The sequence below is a fragment of the Oncorhynchus masou genome, chromosome 24, assembly GCF_036934945.1.
Source record: "Oncorhynchus masou masou isolate Uvic2021 chromosome 24, UVic_Omas_1.1, whole genome shotgun sequence".
Taxonomy (NCBI): Eukaryota; Metazoa; Chordata; class Actinopteri; order Salmoniformes; family Salmonidae; genus Oncorhynchus; species Oncorhynchus masou.
In genome coordinates, this window is record NC_088235.1 from 25,904,143 (window position 1) to 25,922,645 (window position 18,503).

The following is an 18,503-nucleotide window of genomic DNA, read 5'->3' on the forward strand; positions in this document are numbered from 1 at the left end:
AGACAAAGATTTTTTCTTCAACAAGCAAGACGCACAGGACGTTCTCCAAACACCCTACAGGGCCAAAATCCCCATTATTTGCAAGAGGAAGAGACGCAGGTACAGAGGACACAGAGCGGGGTGCCTCGTCAGGACCCACAGAAGGCGAGTGAGAAATCTGCCGTTACCGTCAATATTACTCGCCAACATGCAAAATCATTGGACAATAAACTAGACGAGGTACGATCACGAATATCCTACCAACAGAACATCAAAAATGGTAATATCCTATGTTTCACGGAATCGTGGCTGAATGACGACATATTCAGCTAGCAGGAAATACGCTGCACCAGCAAGATAGAACAGCACACTCCGGTAAGACGATAGGTGGGCGGTCTGTGCATATTTGTAAACAACAGCTGGTGCACAAAATCTAAGGAAGTGTCTAGATTTTGCTCACCTGAAGTAGAGTATATTGTGATAAATTGCAGGCCACACTACTTGCCTACAGAGTTTTAAGATATACTTTTCGTGGCTATTTATTTACCACCATAGACAGATGCTGGCACTAAGTCCGCACTCAGTCAGCTGTATAAGGAAATAAACAAACAGGAAACCACTCACCCAGAAGCGACGCTCCTAGTGGCCGGAAACTTTAATGCAGGGAAACTTAATCAGTTCAAGCAAATTTCTATCAACATGTTAAATGTGCAACACACACAGAGACGCATGCAAAGCTCTCCCTCGCCCTCCATTTGGTAAATCCGACCACAACTCTTTCCTCCTGATTCATTCTTACAAGCAAAAATTAAAGCAGAAAGCACCAGTGACTCAGTCTATAAAAAAGTGGTCAGAAGAAGCAGATATTAAACTCCAGGACTGTTTTGCTATCACAGACTGGAACATGTTCCGGGATTCTTCTGATGGAATTGAGGAGTACACCACATCAGTCATTGGCATTATCAATAAGTGCATCGAAGACGTCATCCCCACAGTGACTGTACGTACATACCCCAACCAGAAGCCATGGATTACAGGCAACATTCGCGCTGAGCTAAAGGGCAGAGCTACCGCTTTCAAGGTGCGGGACTCTAACCCGGAAGCTTACAAGAAATCCTGCTATGCCCTGTGACGAACCATCAAACAGGCAAAGCGTCAATACAGGGCTAAGATTGAATCATACTACACCGACTCCGACGGTCGTCTTATGTGGCAGGACCTGCAAACTATTACAGACTACAAAGGGAAGCACAGCCACAAGCTGCCCAGTGACACAAGCCTACCAGACGAGCTAAATCACTTCTATGCTCGCTTCAAGCAACACTGAGGCATGCATGAGAGCATCAGCTGTTCCGGAAGACTGTGTGATCACGCTCTCTGTAGCCGACGTGAGTAAGACCTTTAAACAGGTCAACATACACAAGGCTGCTAGGTCCAGACGGATTATCAGGAAGTGTGCTCCAGGCATGTGCTGACCAACTGTCTTCACTGACATTTTCAACATTTCCCTGATTGAGTTTGTAATACCAACATGTTTCAAGCAGATCACCATAGCCCCTGTGCCCAAGAACACGAAGGCAACCTGCCTAAATGACTAGAGACCCATAGCACTCACATCCGTAGCCATGAAGTGCTTTGAAAGGCTGGTAATGGTTCACATCAACACCATTATCCCAGAAACTCTAGACCCAGTCCAATTTGCATACCGCCCAAACAGATCCACAGATGATGCAATCTCTATTGCACTCCACACTGCCCTTACCCACGTGGACAAAAGGAACACTTATTTGAGAATGCTATTCATTGACTACAGCTCAGAGTTCAACACCATAGTATCCTCAAAGCTCATCACTAAGCTAAGGATCCTGGGTCTAAACACCTCCTTCTGCAACTGGATCCTGGACTTCCTGACAGGGAGCTCCCAGGTGGTGAGGGTAGGTAGCAACACATCTGCCACATTGATCCTCATCACTGGAGCCCCCCAGGGGTGCGTGCTCAGTCCCCTCCTGTACTCCCTGTTCACCCGCGACTGCATGGCCAGGCACGACTCCAACACCATCATTAAGTTTGCAGACACAACAGTGGTAGGCCTGATCACCAACAAACGACGAGAGAGTCTATAGGGAGGAGGTCAGAGACTGTACCATGTTGTATCTCATATTCCAACTCATACTGTATCTCATACTGTATCATGTTCTATCTCATAATGTATCTAATGCTGTATCTCATACTGTATCTCATTTTCTATGTCATGATGTATCTCATACTATATCTCATGTTCTATCTCATACTGTATCTCATGCTGTAGCTGATGCTGTATCTCATGTTCTATATCATGCTGTATCTCATGCTGTATCTCATGTTCTATCTTATACTGTATCTCATGTTCTATCTTATACTGTATCTCATGCTGTATCTCATGTTCTATCTCATACTGTATCTCATGTTCTATGTCATACTACATCTCATTTTCTATACCATGCTGTATCTCATACTGTATCTCAAGCTGAATCTCATGCTGTACCTCATACTGTATCTCATGCTGTATCTCATACTGTATCTCATGCTGTATCTCATACTGTATCTCATGCTGTTTCTCATACTGTATCTCATTTTCTATACCATGCTGTATCTCATACTGTATCTCAAGCTGAATCTCATGCTGTACCTCATACTGTATCTCATGCTGTATCTCAAGCTGAATCTCATACTGTATCTCATACTGTATCTCATGTTCTATCTCATGCTGTATCTCATACTGTATCTCATACTTTATCTGATTTTCTATCTCATACTGTATCTCGTGCTGTATGTCATGTTCTATCTCATTCTGTATCTCATACGGTATCTCATACGGTATCTCATGCTGTATCTCATGCTATATCTCATACTGTTTCTCATACTGTATCTCATGTTCTCTCTCATGCTGTATCTCATACTGTATCTCATACTTTATCTAATGTTCTATCTCATACTGTATCTCATACGGTATCTCATGCTGTATCTAATGCTGTATCTCATGCTGTATCTCATACTGTTTCTCATACTGTATCTCATGTTCTATCTCATACGGTATCTCATACTTTATCTAATGTTCTATCTCATACTGTATCTCATATTGTATCGCATACTGTATCTCGTACTGTATCTCATACTTTACCTAATGTTCTATCTCATACTGTATCTCATACTGTAACTCATACTGTATCTCATACGGTATCTCATAATGTATCTCATGCTGTATCTCATACTGTATCTCATGTTCTATCTCATACTGTATCTCATACTTTATCTGATTTTCTATCTCATACTGTATCTCGTGCTGTATCTCATACGGCATCGCATGTTCTATATCATATGGTATTTCATACTGTATCTCATGTTCTATCTCATACTGTATCTCATACTTTATCTGATGTTCTATCTCATACTGTATCTAATTCTGTATGTCATACTGCATCTCATGTTCTATCTCATATGGTATCTCATACATTATCTAATGTTCTATCTCATGCTGTATCTCATACTTTATCTAATGTTCTATCTCATACTGTATCTCATGCTGTATCTCATATGGTATCTCATACTGTATCTCATACTGTATCTCATGTTCTATCTCATACTGTATCTCATACTTTATCTGATGTTCTATCTCATACTGTACCTCATACTCTATCTCACGCTGTATCTCACACTCTATCTCATGCTGTATCTCATATTGTATCTCCAAGTGGTCTCCCAACAAACAAAGCCTGAAACTTGTACCTACATCGCTGAGTTTCTGAACGGTAGTTTCCTTGGGAGATTATGGTCTCTCCACTATTTCAACATGTGTCCTTCCCCAGCAAGGCATTTCCTTTCCACACACACAGGTGTATTTACAGATGTCTACTGTAAAGCCTCTCTAACCTCCATGATTCCAGGTTACTACATATTAACTCAAATGAGTCATCAGTCAAATACAGTCATTAGAGTCACAGCTTGTCAACCCAAAATCAAACAAGACAGCAAGTCAATGGGGTTGTTATTCCTTGAGACAAAACAACAGCATGGAAGGGTGTAACTGGGTGTAGGCTAAAAACCACAAATAAAGCTCAAGTACAGTACCAGTCAAAGGTTTGGAAACACCAACTCATTCAAGGGTTGTTCTTTATTTTTACTATTTTCTACATTTTAGAATAATAGTGAAGACATCAAAACTATGAAATAATACATGGAATCCTGTAGTTACCAAAAAAAGTGCAAAAAAATCTAAATATATTTTATATTTGAGATTCTTCAAAGTAGCCACCCATTGCCTTGATGACAGCTTTGCACAGCTTTGGCATTCTCTCAACCAGCTTCACCTGGAATGCTTTTCCAACATTCTTGAAGGACTTCCCACATATGCTGAGCACTTGTTGGCTGCTTTTCCTTCACTCTGCGGTCCAACTCATCCCAAACCATCTCAATTGGGTTGAAGTTGGGTGATTGTGGAGTCCAGGTCATCTGATGCAGCACTCCATCACTCTCCTTCTTGGTTAAATAGCCCTTACACTGCCTGGAGGTGTGTTTTGGGTCATTGTCCTGTTGAAAAACGAATTATAGTCTCACTAAGCGCAAACCAGATGGGATGGCATATGATTCCATATGTATTATTTCATAGTTTTGATGTCTTCACTATTATTCTACAATGTAGAAAATAGTAAAAAAAAAAAAAAAAAACTTGAATGAGTAAGTGTGTCCATACTTTTGACTGGTACTGTAAGTTAAGTTATTATATTAAATACATTTTACCTCACAATATATAGTTTTGTAAATTCACATTTGAATGAAGTGGAAAAGAAGAGAAGAAAAGCAGAGTACATGCTCTGTTGTCATTCCTTCAATGAACACCGTGGCTCTACACTACAGTACTGTCTAGCACTGAATATGTCTGGTTAATCAGTGTGTTTCCTCTACAGTCTGTGTCTCTGTGTCTGTGTGTTGTGTCTCTGTGCTGAGTCTGTGTCTGTGTGCTGTGTCTCTGTGCTGAGTCTCTGTGTCTGTGTGCAGTGTCTCTGTGTATGTGTCTGTGGCTCTATTTGCTGTGTCGCTGTGTCTCTATGCTGTGTCTTTGTGCTGTGTCTGTCACTGTGTCTCTGTATCTCCATGTCTCTGTCTCTGTCGCTATGTCTCTGTGTTTCTGTGCCTCTGTGTCTGTGTGCTGTGTCTCTGTGCTATCTCTGTCTCTGTGTATCTTGCTCTCTGTCTCTGTGTCTGTGTCACTGTGCTGTGTCTCTGTGTCTCTCTGTCTCTGTGTCTCTGTACTGTGTCTCTTGTGCTGTGTATCTGTCTCTTTGTCTCTGTGTCTGTGTCTCTCTGTCTCTGTGTCTCTGTACTGTGTCTCTTGTGCTGTGTATCTGTCTCTTTGTCTCTGTGTCTGTGTCTCTCTGTCTCTGTGTCTCTGTACTGTGTCTCTGTGCTGTGTATCTATCGCTTTGTCTCTGTGTCTGTGTCTCTCTTTCTCTGTGTCTGTGTCTCTGTACTGTGTCTCTGTGCTGTGTATCTGTCTCTATCTCTATGTCTCTGTACTGTGTATCTGTCTCTTTGTCTCTGTGTCTGTGTCTCTGTGTCTCTGTGCTGTGTATCTGTCTCTATCTCTCTGTCTCTGGGTTGTGCCAGAGGCCTTATCATTATCAGACCCAATCAGCAGGTGAGATATGCCAGCCAAGACAGCACCTCAATAACATCTCTTTATCCAGCCTCAGATACTGACTGATGACTGTTATTGAGACACACAGGCCTGTCAGACTGTCAATATGGCCCTGGGGGAAGTAGCTGTTGCTACACGTCAACACCTGCTAGATTACACAGCGGAGAACAGAGACAGACATAGCTGCTATTATGTATACAAATAATTCAAGTTTAATTAATTTCCTGTGACTTTGTGTGTGTCAACTGAGGTGAGAGATTGCAGGAGTTCATCTGACTTTATATTGTGTGTTCTGTTCAGAATGGAACTCTTTCTTCTAGATCTGTGAGTCGTAGAAGATGCATGAGTTTGTGTTCATCAGAATGGAACTCTTGTCTTTCTCTCTTCTAGAATCCTGGACTTCCGGAGGGTACCGCCGGTGGTGGGCAGGCTGGTGAACGTGACGGGGGAGATTCTCCTGACCACTCACAACGAGGACCTAAGGAGTGTGTTCTTTACCTCTCCAGGTAGGCATTACCTCTCCAGGTAGGCATTACCCCTTCAGGTAGGCATTACACTGCAACCTAGGTCTTAAATAATCAGTCTATGATTAAAAGACAATGATGAAATCGGCGTACTGCTGGTTTAAACCAATCTATATCTATGTCTTTTCTCTTTCAAACAGCAAACAACACATGTTTCTTTGCCAAGTGTCTGTACGTGTGTAAGACTGAGTATGCAGTGTGTGGGAGCCCTGACCTGCTGGAGGGCTCCATGTCAGCCTACCTCCCTGGTCTCAGCATTGCCCCTCGTATCTCCCTCCCCAACCCCTGGATACGATCATACACCTTCACTGGCAGGGAGGAGTAAGCATACAACTCTTAACCCTGAGACCTGAGACCCTAACCCTGACACCTTAACGCTGAGACCATAACCCTGACACCTTAACGCTGAGACCATAACCCTGAAACCTTAACGCTGAGACCCTAACCCTGACACCTTAACGCTGAGACCATAACCCTGACACCTTAATGCTGAGACCATAACCCTGAAACCTTAACGCTGAGACCATAACCCTGACACCTTAACGCTGAGACCTTAACCCTGACACCTTAACGCTGAGACCATAACCCTGACACCTTAACGCTGAGACCATAACCCTGACACCTTAACGCAGAGACCTTAACCCTGAAACCTTAACGCTGAGACCATAACCCTGAAACCTTAACGCTGAGACCATAACCCTGAAACCTTAACGCTGAGACCATAACCCTGAAACCTTAACGCTGAGACCTTAACCCTGACACCTTAACGCTGAGACCATAACCCTGACACCTTAACGCTGAGACCATAACCCTGACACCTTAACGCAGAGACCTTAACCCTGAAACCTTAACGCTGAGACCATAACCCTGAAACCTTAATGCTGAGACCATAACCCTGACACCTTAACGCTGAGACCTTAACCCTGACACCTTAACGCTGAGACCATAACCCTGACACCTTAACGCTGAGACCTTAACCCTGACACCTTAACGCTGAGACCTTAACCCTGAAACCTTAACGCTGAGACCATAACCCTGAAACCTTAATGCTGAGACCATAACCCTGACACCTTAACGCTGAGACCTTAACCCTGACACCTTAACGCTGAGACCATAACCCTGACACCTTAACGCTGAGACCTTAACCCTGAGACCTTAACCCTGACACCTTAACGCTGAGACCATAACCCTGAAACCTTAACGCTGAGACCATAACCCTGAAACCTTAATGCTGAGACCATAACCCTGACACCTTAACGCTGAGACCTTAACCCTGACACCTTAACGCTGAGACCATAACCCTGACACCTTAACGCTGAGACCTTAACCCTGAGAACTTAACCCTGACACCTTAACGCTGAGACCATAACCCTGACACCTTAACGCTGAGACCATAACCCTGACACCTTAACGCTGATACCTTAACCCTGAGACCTTAACCCTGACACCTTAACGCTGAGACCTTAACCCTGACACCTTAACCCTGAGACCGTAACCCTGAGACCTTAACCCTGACACCTTAACGCTGAGACCTTAACCCTGAGACCTTAACCCTGACACCTTAACCCTGAGACCTTAACCCTGAGACCTTAACCCTGAGACCTTAACCCTGAGACTGTAACCCTGAGGCCTTAACCCTGACACCTTAACCCTGAGACCTTAACCCTGAGACCTTAACACTGACACCTTAACCCTAAGACCTTAAGCCTGAGACTGTAACCCTGAGACCTTAACCCTGAGACTGTAACCTTGACACCGTAACCCTGACACCTTAACCCTGTCACCGTAACCCTGACACCTCAACCCTGAGACCTTAACCCTGAGACTGTAACCCTGAGACCTTAACCCTGACACCTTAACCCTGACACCTTAACCCTGAGACCTTAACCCTGAGACCTTAACCCTGACACCTTAACCCTGACACCTTAACCCTGACACCTTAACCCTGACACCTTAACCCTGACACCTTAACCCTGACATCTTAACCCTGACACCTTAACCCTGAGACCGTAACCCTGACATCTTAACCCTGACACCTTAACCCTGACACCTTAACCCTGACATCTTAACCCTGACACCTTAACCCTGAGACCGTAACCCTGACATCTTAACCCTGACACCTTAACCCTGACATCTTAACCCTGACACCTTAACCCTGAGACCGTAACCCTGACATCTTAACCCTGACACCTTAACCCTGACACCTTAACCCTGACATCTTAACCCTGACACCTTAACCCTGAGACCGTAACCCTGACATCTTAACCCTGACACCTTAACCCTGACATCTTAACCCTGACACCTTAACCCTGAGACCGTAACCCTGACATCTTAACCCTGACACCTTAACCCTGACATCTTAACCCTGACACCTTAACCCTGAGACCGTAACCCTGACATCTTAACCCTGACACCTTAAGCCTGAGACCTTAACCCTGAGACCTTAACCCTGAGACCGTAACCCTGACACCTTAACCCTGACACCTTAACCCTGAGACCTTAACCCTGACATCTTAACCCTGACACCTTAACCCTGACATCTTAACCCTGACATCTTAACCCTGACACCTTAACCCTGACACCTTAACACTGACACCTTAACCCTGAGACTGTAACCCTGACACCATAACCCTGAGACCTTAACCCTGACACCTTAACCCTGAGACCTTAACCCTGAGACCTTAACCCTGACACCTTAACCCTGAGACCTTAACCCTGAGACCTTAACCCTGACACCTTAACCCTGAGACTGTAACCCTGACACCTTAACCCTGACACCTTAACCCTGAGACCTTAAACCTGACACCTTAACACTGACACCTTAACACTGACATCGTAACCCTGAGACTGTAACCCTGACACCTTAACCCTGAGACCTTAACCCTGACACCTTAACCCTGAGACCTTAACCTTGAGACCTTAACCTTGAGACCTTAACCCTGACACCTTAACCCTGACACCTTAACCCTGAGACCTTAACCTTGAGACCTTAACCCTGACACCTTAACCCTGACACTGTAACCCTGACACCTTAACCCTGAGACCTTAACCCTGACACCTTAACCCTGAGACCTTAACCCTGACACCTTAACCCCTTGAGACGGTAACCCTGACACCTTAATGCTGAGACCTTAACCCTGACACCTTAACCCTGAGACCTTAACCCTGAGACCTTAACCCTGACACCTTAACGCAGAGACCTTAACCCTGACACCTTAACGCTGAGACCTTAACCCTGAGACCTTAACCCTGACACCTTAACCCTGAGACCTTAACCCTGAGACCTTAACCCTGAGACTGTAACCCTGAGGCCTTAACCCTGACACCTTAACCCTGAGACCTTAACCCTGAGACCTTAACCCTGAGACTGTAACCCTGAGACCTTAACCCTGAGACTGTAACCCTGAGGCCTTAACCCTGACACCTTAACCCTGAGACCTTAACCCTGAGACCTTAACACTGACACCTTAACCCTGAGACCTTAAGCCTGAGACTGTAACCCTGAGACCTTAACCCTGAGACTGTAACCTTGACACCGTAACCCTGACACCTTAACCCTGTCACCGTAACCCTGACACCTCAACCCTGAGACCTTAACCCTGAGACTGTAACCCTGAGACCTTAACCCTGACACCTTAACCCTGAGACCGTAACCCTGACACCTTAACCCTGAGACCTTAACCCTGACATCTTAACCCTGACACCTTAACCCTGACACCTTAACCCTGATATCTTAACCCTGACACCTTAACCCTGAGACCGTAACCCTGACATCTTAACCCTGACACCTTAACCCTGAGACCGTAACCCTGACACCTTAACCCTGACACCTTAACCCTGAGACTGTAACCCTGACACCTTAACCCTGACACCTTAACCCTGAGACCTTCACACTGAGACCTTAACCCTGAGACCTTAACCCTGACACCTTAACCCTGAGACCTTAACCCTGAGACCTTAACCCTGACATCTTAACCCTGACATCTTAACCCTGACACCTTAACCCTGACACCTTAACACTGACACCTTAACACTGACATCGTAACCCTGAGACTGTAACCCTGACACCTTAACCCTGAGACCTTAACCCTGAGACCTTAACCCTGACACTGTAACCCTGACACCTTAACCCTGAGACCTTAACCCTGACACCTTAACCCTGAGACCTTAACCCTGAGACCTTAACCCTGACACCTTAACCCCTTGAGACGGTAACCCTGACACCTTAACCCTGAGACCTTAACCCTGAGACCTTAACCCTGAGACCTTAACCCTGAGACCTTTACCCTGACACCTTAACCCTGACACCGTAACCCTGACACCTTAACCCTGACACCTTAACCCTGACACCTTAACCCTGACACCTTAACCCTGAGACCGTAACCCTGACATCTTAACCCTGACACCTTAACCCTGACACCTTAACCCTGACACCTTAACCCTGACATCGTAACCCTGAGACTGTAACCCTGACACCTTAACCCTGAGACCTTAACCTTAACCTTGAGACCTTAACCCTGACACCTTAACCCTGACACCTTAACCCTGACACCTTAACCCTGACATCGTAACCCTGAGACTGTAACCCTGACACCTTAACCCTGAGACCTTAACCTTAACCTTGAGACCTTAACCCTGACACCTTAACCCTGACACCTTAACCCTGTCACCGTAACCCTGAGACCTTAACCCTGACAGCTTAACCCTGACACCTTAACCCTGAGACCTTAACACTGAGACCATAACCCTGAGACCTTAACCCTGACACCTTAACCCTGAGACCTTAACCCTGAGACCTTAACCCTGAGACCTTAACCCTGACATCTTAACCCTGAGACCTTAACCCTGAGACCTTAACACTGAGACCATAACCCTGAGACCTTAACCCTGAGACCTTAACCCTGAGACCTTAACCCTGACATCTTAACCCTGAGACCTTAACCCTGAGACCTTAACCCTGAGACCTTAACCCTGACATCTTAACCCTGAGACCTTAACCCTGAGACCTTAACCCTGAGACCTTAACCCTGAGACCTTAACCCTGAGACCTTAACCCTGACATCTTAACCCTGAGACCTTAACCCTGAGACCTTAACACTGAGACCATAACCCTGAGACCTTAACCCTGACACCTTAACCCTGAGACCTTAACCCTGAGACCTTAACCCTGACACCTTACCCCTTGAGACGGTAACCCTGACAGCTTAACCCTGACACCTTAACCCTGACACCTTAACCCTGAGACCTTAACCCTGAGACATTAACACTGAGACCATAACCCTGAGACCTTAACCCTAACACCTTAACCCTTAACCCTGACACCTTAACCCTGACACCGTAACCCTGAGACCGTAACCCTGACACCTACATATCTCTTCCCATTTTCCATTTTGGAGCATCTTATTTCCATTTTGAAAGTTAATTTATGATAAGTCTATATGGCAGACAGAACATTCATATCTTGTTACAATTCATATCTTGTTATATTATTTACATTTACATTTAAGTCATTTGGCAGACGCTCTTATCCAGAGCGACTTATCTTATAATATCTTGTTATAATCTGTCTGTCTCTACCAGGTGGGAGGTGAACCCCTTCTACTGTGACACCATAAAGCGTCTGTATCCCTACAACTCAGGGAACAGGCTGCTCAACATCATAGATATGGCCATCTTTGACTTCCTCATTGGTACATACTACCACCCATCACCCCTGATTAACCCCTGTCCTCATCCCATCTGACACCCTATTACCTATGCAGTGCTCTACTTTTCTCTGTCGTCCTATGTGAGTGAACATTTGTTCATGGCTCATTCCCCCAGGTAACATGGACAGGCACCATTATGAGATCTTCACTAAGTTTGGCGATGAAGGTTTCCTTCTTCATTTTGACAACGCCAAAGGGTGGGTACTAGAGTTGTTATATAACTTCCATCATTGTACAAGTGAATATTTGTCGTTGCCTTATGATGACATGACTTCCTGTGTTTCAGGTTTGGGAAGCATTCTCATGATGAGATGTCCATACTGGCTCCACTGTCACAGTGCTGCATGTAAATATGGAGACACAAGTCACTAATACAGATTAACTAACACCAATATTGAATCTTATTTGAAAACATTTAGCATGGCAACTGTCGAGTCAAGTCTCACTCTCTGCCCATCTCTCCCGCACTCTCTCTCCCCCTCTCCCGCCCCTCTTCACCTCTCAGTATAAAGCGTTCCACGTTGCTGCGGCTGCAGCTCCTCTCCCAGGACCACTATAGGCTCAGTGACGTGATGAGGGAGTCCCTGGGAGGAGACGCACTGCAGCCGGTCCTCGCTGAGCCCCACCTGCAGGCCCTGGACCGCCGGCTGCAGCGTGTTCTGAAGACAGTCCACAGGTGTGTCCGCAGGCTGGGAGAGGCTCAGGTGATCACCACAGACTTTGTTGATACCTCCGTCATGCCTGAGTCTGTCAAACCAGTGGCTATGCCCAACAAGGAGAAGTAATTAAGGTTACTAAGGAATCCAAACGGAGAAGTGCACTATAGTAGAGGATTAGGGTGGCATTTTGGACGTATCCCCAAGTCCTGCAAGGGAAGGTAACTATAGACTAAGGACAGCCTGAAGATCATAATGGCAGGTGGTCTCTCTCACAGAGTAATACATTCTGCACTCGTTTTCAGTGGTGTCTATTCATGGATGCCAAGGGAAGACTGGCTTTCCCCAAAATTAAAAACAAAATATATATATATATGTATAAAATTTTTTATCTTTTGTCTCTCTGTTTTCATAATTTTCCGTCAATTCGCAAGTGTCTGATTCTCACCGGAGAAATATTCTGTGGGAGGGAAGCAGCGCCCCTCTGTCTCAGTATGTGTAGTATGTGTAGTATGTGTCAGTATGTGTGGTCTCAGTATGTGTATCTGATGCTGTCTGGACCAAAAGAGTATGACATGGTGCCGCCGTAGCGTTTGATTGATTGATGTCAACAAGCATTTGGCCTCCCTTGATAAAAAAAGTATAACATAATTAGCCAATCAGTATTGAGCTGAGCTCAACTGTGGGTTGTACTGCTGCAGCAAAACAGCTCCAAGGGAGCCCAGTTTGGATTTGGCTTCACACCAATCAAATCACATCCTGAGCAAAACTTCACTGTCAGAAAAGTGTGTGTGTTTCTGGTCTGCTTGTGTTGATGTCCTGCAGTAGCTAGCTTGCTAAATCGTCCCTTTCCCAAGCCATGGATGGAGATGGGAATTTGGACTTGTGATGCCGATTCTCTCTACAGGCCAATGGTTATGACGGCAATTCCAATCTAACCATAGATCCATATATTGTGCCACTGGCCTGAGACGATTGAAGTTCAATATGTAGTCTAGTAGTCTCACAATTAACTAGCTAGCTAACTCAGCTGGTTCATTGCTACCCATGCGAGGAAATTAGGCTAGCAAGCATTTTAGCTAGGTAGCCTATGAAAACAAAAACTAGTACAAAACCATAGATCATTCCGCCAACATGAAAGACAGAAGGACGGCATTGGCGTTCAGCTAGTCTATAAGTAGTGAGTCCCCACGCAAGCACACACACACCGACAGAAATCAGTACCATGGACAGCCACATGATATTTAGCAATATTGATTGGACAAAATTGTTTTTGGCATCTTTGTTTGTTTTCAATATTTAACTAAGCATATATAGCCTTGTTGATTTGATGATGTTTAAATGGTTAATATGGAATGGTGCTGGAATAGAGGAGGCAGTGCTCCCGTTGTCTTTGTGCTGACATGCAGTAACTCAAAATCAGTAGTTGTTCAGTAAACTGTCAAAATATTAACTTGCTTATATTAACATGCTGCAGGTCATATAACTGTGTGTTACATGCAATATTTTCTTTGTGGACTCCACCAGACAGATGTTGCTCTTTGGTTTTGTGATGAAACAAACGTACGTATGTGTAGTTGAATTTATTTCGCCACTATGTGACTGTTGTCTTTTTGTTGTCACAGCCTTATTGTAAATCACGGTGGTGTATGAACGAATGGGTTATAGAGCAAACAATGCAAGTATCGCATCATAGGTTTACCCCTACCTACATGTACAAATGACCTCGACTAACCTGTACCCCCGCAGATTGGCTCAGTACCGGTACCCCCTGTATGTAGCCTCGTTATTGTTATTTTATTGTGTAACTTTTTATTGTATTTTTTACTTTAGTTTATTTAGTAAATACTTTCTTAACTGTATTTCTCGAACTGTGGATTAAGGGCTTGTAAGTAAGCATTTCACAGTAAGGTCTACACCTGTTATATTCGGTGAGTGTGACAAATAACATTTGATTTGATTTGAATATAGCTTTTTTACTGGCTTGGCTTCCCCAGTGATTGTACCCACACAGCGCTACTGCTCGTCTTTCAAGTCCAACGTTTGAAATGATACAGCCTGTTTTGTCAATAGACAGCAGCACTGTCAAAATGTATCCTGTGTCCTTGGGCTATGTGGTCACCTGTATGCTGTATGTCACCGGGCACCTTGGAGTACAAACAAGACGTCATCTTTGGGGGGGTAAAGAGAGAAAGCTATTTAAAAGAGGTTGTGACTGAGAGAAGGGGGTGAGGGGTGGGGGAGACAGACAGCATTTAATCCCTGTCTTTCGGTCTCATCAGGAGGTATCTATCTTTCTGTCTGTCTGAACAGGTGTCTGTCTGTCTCATCAGGAGGTGTCTGTCTGTCTGTCTCATCAGGAGGTGTCTGTCTTTCTGTCTGCCTGAACAGGTGTCTGTCTGTCTCATCAGGAGGTGTCTGTCTGTCTGTCTCATCAGGAGGTGTCTGTCTTTCTGTCTCATCAGGAGGTGTCTGTCTTTCTGTCTGCCTGAACAGGTGTCTGTCTGTCTCATCAGGAGGTGTCTGTCTGTCTGTCTCATCAGGAGGTGTCTGTCTTTCTGTCTCATCAGGAGGTGTCTGTCTGTCTGTCTCATCAGGAGGTGTCTGTCTGTCTGTCTCATCAGGAGGTGTCTGTCTTTCTGTCTCATCAGGAGGTGTCTGTTTTTCTGTCTGTCTGAACAGGTGTCTGTCTGTCTCATCAGGAGGTGTCTGTCTGTCTGTCTCATCAGGAGGTGTCTGTTTTTCTGTCTGTCTGAACAGGTGTCTGTCTGTCTCATCAGGAGGTGTCTGTCTGTCTCATCAGGAGGTGTCTGTCTGTCTGTCTCATCAGGAGGTGTCTGTTTTTCTGTCTGTCTGAACAGGTGTCTGTCTGTCTCATCAAGAGGTGTCTGTCTTTCTGTCTGTCTGAACAGGTGTCTGTCTGTCTGTCTCATCAGGATGCATCTGTCTCTTTCGTTGTCTGTTTGTCAGCCCTTTAAGTGGTTTCACAACACCAACCCAACCATAACACACCCTGACATAGATACCTCCTCATCACAGCTACAGTACTGTATGTGGACATGCAGCTTATCATATCACCACAAGCTCTACTTTGTTCTAACTAGTCTGAAACAAAGCTTTGTCTTCAAACAACGTTCTGTTGGATGCCATTTCATCACATGTCTGGACCTTTTTCTTTGAGCTGTTCTCATTACTGTCCTGACTATAAATCCAATGCATCCTGATGTTTCTGATGAGGGAGAATAACCACAACTATTTTAAAGAGCCTATATTAAATCATGCCAAATGAAGTTTGGCTTCTGCCCAACACTACTGAAGGGAGCCTATGTTTGCCAGTTTTATAAGGTGTCAGCATCAAGAATAAACCCAGAGTGGGTTCTGGGTTTACCAACTTTATATGCTTTCTGATGAAGTGTGTATCAGTTTCATTCAACCTATTTCAAGCTTTTTTGTGGTCATTGCTCACACCATCATGCTTGGTAATTGTTCAAAATACTATTCTTACAAAAAAGTAATCCACCAACACTTAAACATCTCATTTCAGTGACCACCATCAATGGGGTGCATCTCAATAGTCTGAAGGGGCTTCCTTTATCTCCTTCCTTCATATGCACTGAAACAAAACCGAATGTGAGGCCCCCCAGGGGATTTTCCTTCAGCTGTCCTGTCGGTTTATGTGGGTGTAGTGATTAATGGGCAAAATCTGTCAGGAAGTGGTTGCTGTTATTAAATCCTAGATGCCATTTCCTGCCGTTGTGCCCTTGAGCAAGGCACTTAACCCCCCACAACAGCTGCCTGGGCACATAGTGTGCCAGCCCCCCACACCTCTCCAAAACCTGTATGTGTCTTTCAGAGGGGTTAGCTCAAATTTGAGTTGGACCTTGTGGGCGATGGACCAATAAAGTGACCTTAACCTTAAAGAAAGCACTGAAGACTTGAGGCACTGCCCTCCAGAGTTCAGAGATGATATTGCACCTTATTTACTACAGGATACAGTCACTGTCTTCCAATTGGGACTATTTCACCCTTATAGTATAGACATATTCAGACAAACAATGAGTAAAGACATACAAGACTCAAAGGTAATTTTACCTTTTTATTGCTTAAACTGCCATCTGGAACAATCTATACCAAAAGGATAAACATCTTTGCACATACAGGAAGTCAAACAGAGTACAGTCATTGGGTAGAATAGAAAAAGAATGGTCCTCAGATGACCTGCAGCTCTCAGAGCCTGCTGCAGGCCCCGCAAACTTGCTGAAGGTCAGGCTAGCAGGAGTGTCTATGCCCGGGTTACATAAGCTAAGGCAAACCGGGTGGATTGCAGTGTGCCTACTAGTGAGCACTAATCTTGTGATGTGTTTTACCATATCAGTACTTCTATGTGAAGAAACACCAGCAAACCACTGGTGGGTTGTGATCTGTCAGCAAATAGACACCTGCAATATTCCAGAACATCAACCATTTGAAAGCAATACAAAAGTTTTGGACCAAGTAGGCAACACTGCAATCGACTCAGTATCATGTTGATTGGTTTTCCACATACATACGGTTACACAAGTCCATCCATTCATCCATCCAGTCAGCCATACTGTTTTGTACATAAGATTAAAATGGGAAACATGACAGAGCCTAAACAAAGACCTCAGAAAGGGATAAAAGCATTACTGTATGTAAGGGTCCTTTCTGTTAGAAAGGGCTGAGGGGCAAGCTGAGGCAGGAATGAACAGGAATACAACTTACACTAGAGATTTCTGCAGCAGTTAGAAGAAAAAGAGCTAATGACATGTGTTCTTAAGATTCAAGGGGTGAAGCCGGTAGTGAATGACCAACTGTTTGAACGACAGGGGCAGTTTAAGAATACCATTTCATTACACTATGCTGTAGGTAGGCATAGAGTAGATAAATTGTTTTCACTATGCTTTAACAGCGAAGATGCTTTAAAATAAAGATATAATCATGACAATTTAATCTGATGTCTGAATTACCACAGTTGGGATGCTTTCTAACGCTTTTTAACTTTTGCACTCAAATACATAAATAATTAAGTCTTAAAACCATCTACAATTCAAATTTATATTAATTACTTTAAAGCCCTTTCGCCTACTTTTAAGAGGTGAACCCATGACTTTGTCACAATACAACTACATACTGTTTTGTCGGTTGACAAGAATAAGCATTTATTTACGCTGTGGCACTGAACACCTAAAATAGAATTTATGGAAAAATAAGCATTTACAAAAAGACATTTAAACGTACTTAACTTTACCATCACTCCAAACCATAGCCATAACATTAGTTTGTTCAGTCAATAAAGAACTTTAATAGTCATAACTATAATAATTCTGTTTAAAAACATAGCGATTAAGTTATTTGGTGTATACTGAAAAATGCTGAATACTGAAAACCATTTAATAATCTTTCCCCCCCTATTGTAGCCAATAATGTACCAACAAATCAGAGGTGAGTGTTAACATGGGGATACTTCCTGTTTTGAGTTCCACTGCTTCTGACAGAATAAGAATCTTCTATGCGTTCTGAGTTGTGAAAACAATTAGCTCTAGTTTGGTAGCTGTCCAACAGAGAATTTTCTGGTTATATTAAATTGTACAAACTCTCTCAAACTAGATAAAATAACAGTGAATTGGATTGATGGACCAATCAATGGAAACAATATGAGAAAATGTCAAAATGTCTGTGATTTAATATACAGTAACAATGGAGGATAACCATTGATTATCATTGCATGAAAGCTACATAAGTAATTAGATGCAAACATTATGCTCCCAGCATTATTGTAATTCTAAAAAATACAATTTTATGAATTATTTTGTAAGGATGTCAACATTGACACATTTTTATTGTAACTGAACTAGTTAAAAATATCTGAACAATATTCAGCATGGACGCTTACTTCACCATGTTACGTTTGATTGTCCCATCTTATCATTGGCCTGTCCTA

At 43.9% G+C, this 18,503-nt stretch overlaps 1 protein-coding gene across 1 annotated transcript in view; it reads left to right on the plus strand.

Annotated features, from left to right (window-relative positions):
* Window positions 1-18,225, plus strand: part of LOC135511934 (pseudokinase FAM20A-like) — a 36,286-nt gene extending 18,061 nt beyond the window's left edge. The window contains exons 7-12 of the mRNA XM_064933463.1: window positions 6,044-6,159; window positions 6,318-6,498; window positions 11,758-11,867; window positions 12,001-12,082; window positions 12,172-12,231; window positions 12,391-18,225. Of these exons, the coding sequence (XP_064789535.1) occupies window positions 6,044-6,159; window positions 6,318-6,498; window positions 11,758-11,867; window positions 12,001-12,082; window positions 12,172-12,231; window positions 12,391-12,670 (829 nt within the window). The 3' untranslated portion in view covers window positions 12,671-18,225. The remainder of the gene's footprint in view (window positions 1-6,043; window positions 6,160-6,317; window positions 6,499-11,757; window positions 11,868-12,000; window positions 12,083-12,171; window positions 12,232-12,390) is intronic.
* Window positions 18,226-18,503: the final 278 nt, after the last annotated feature.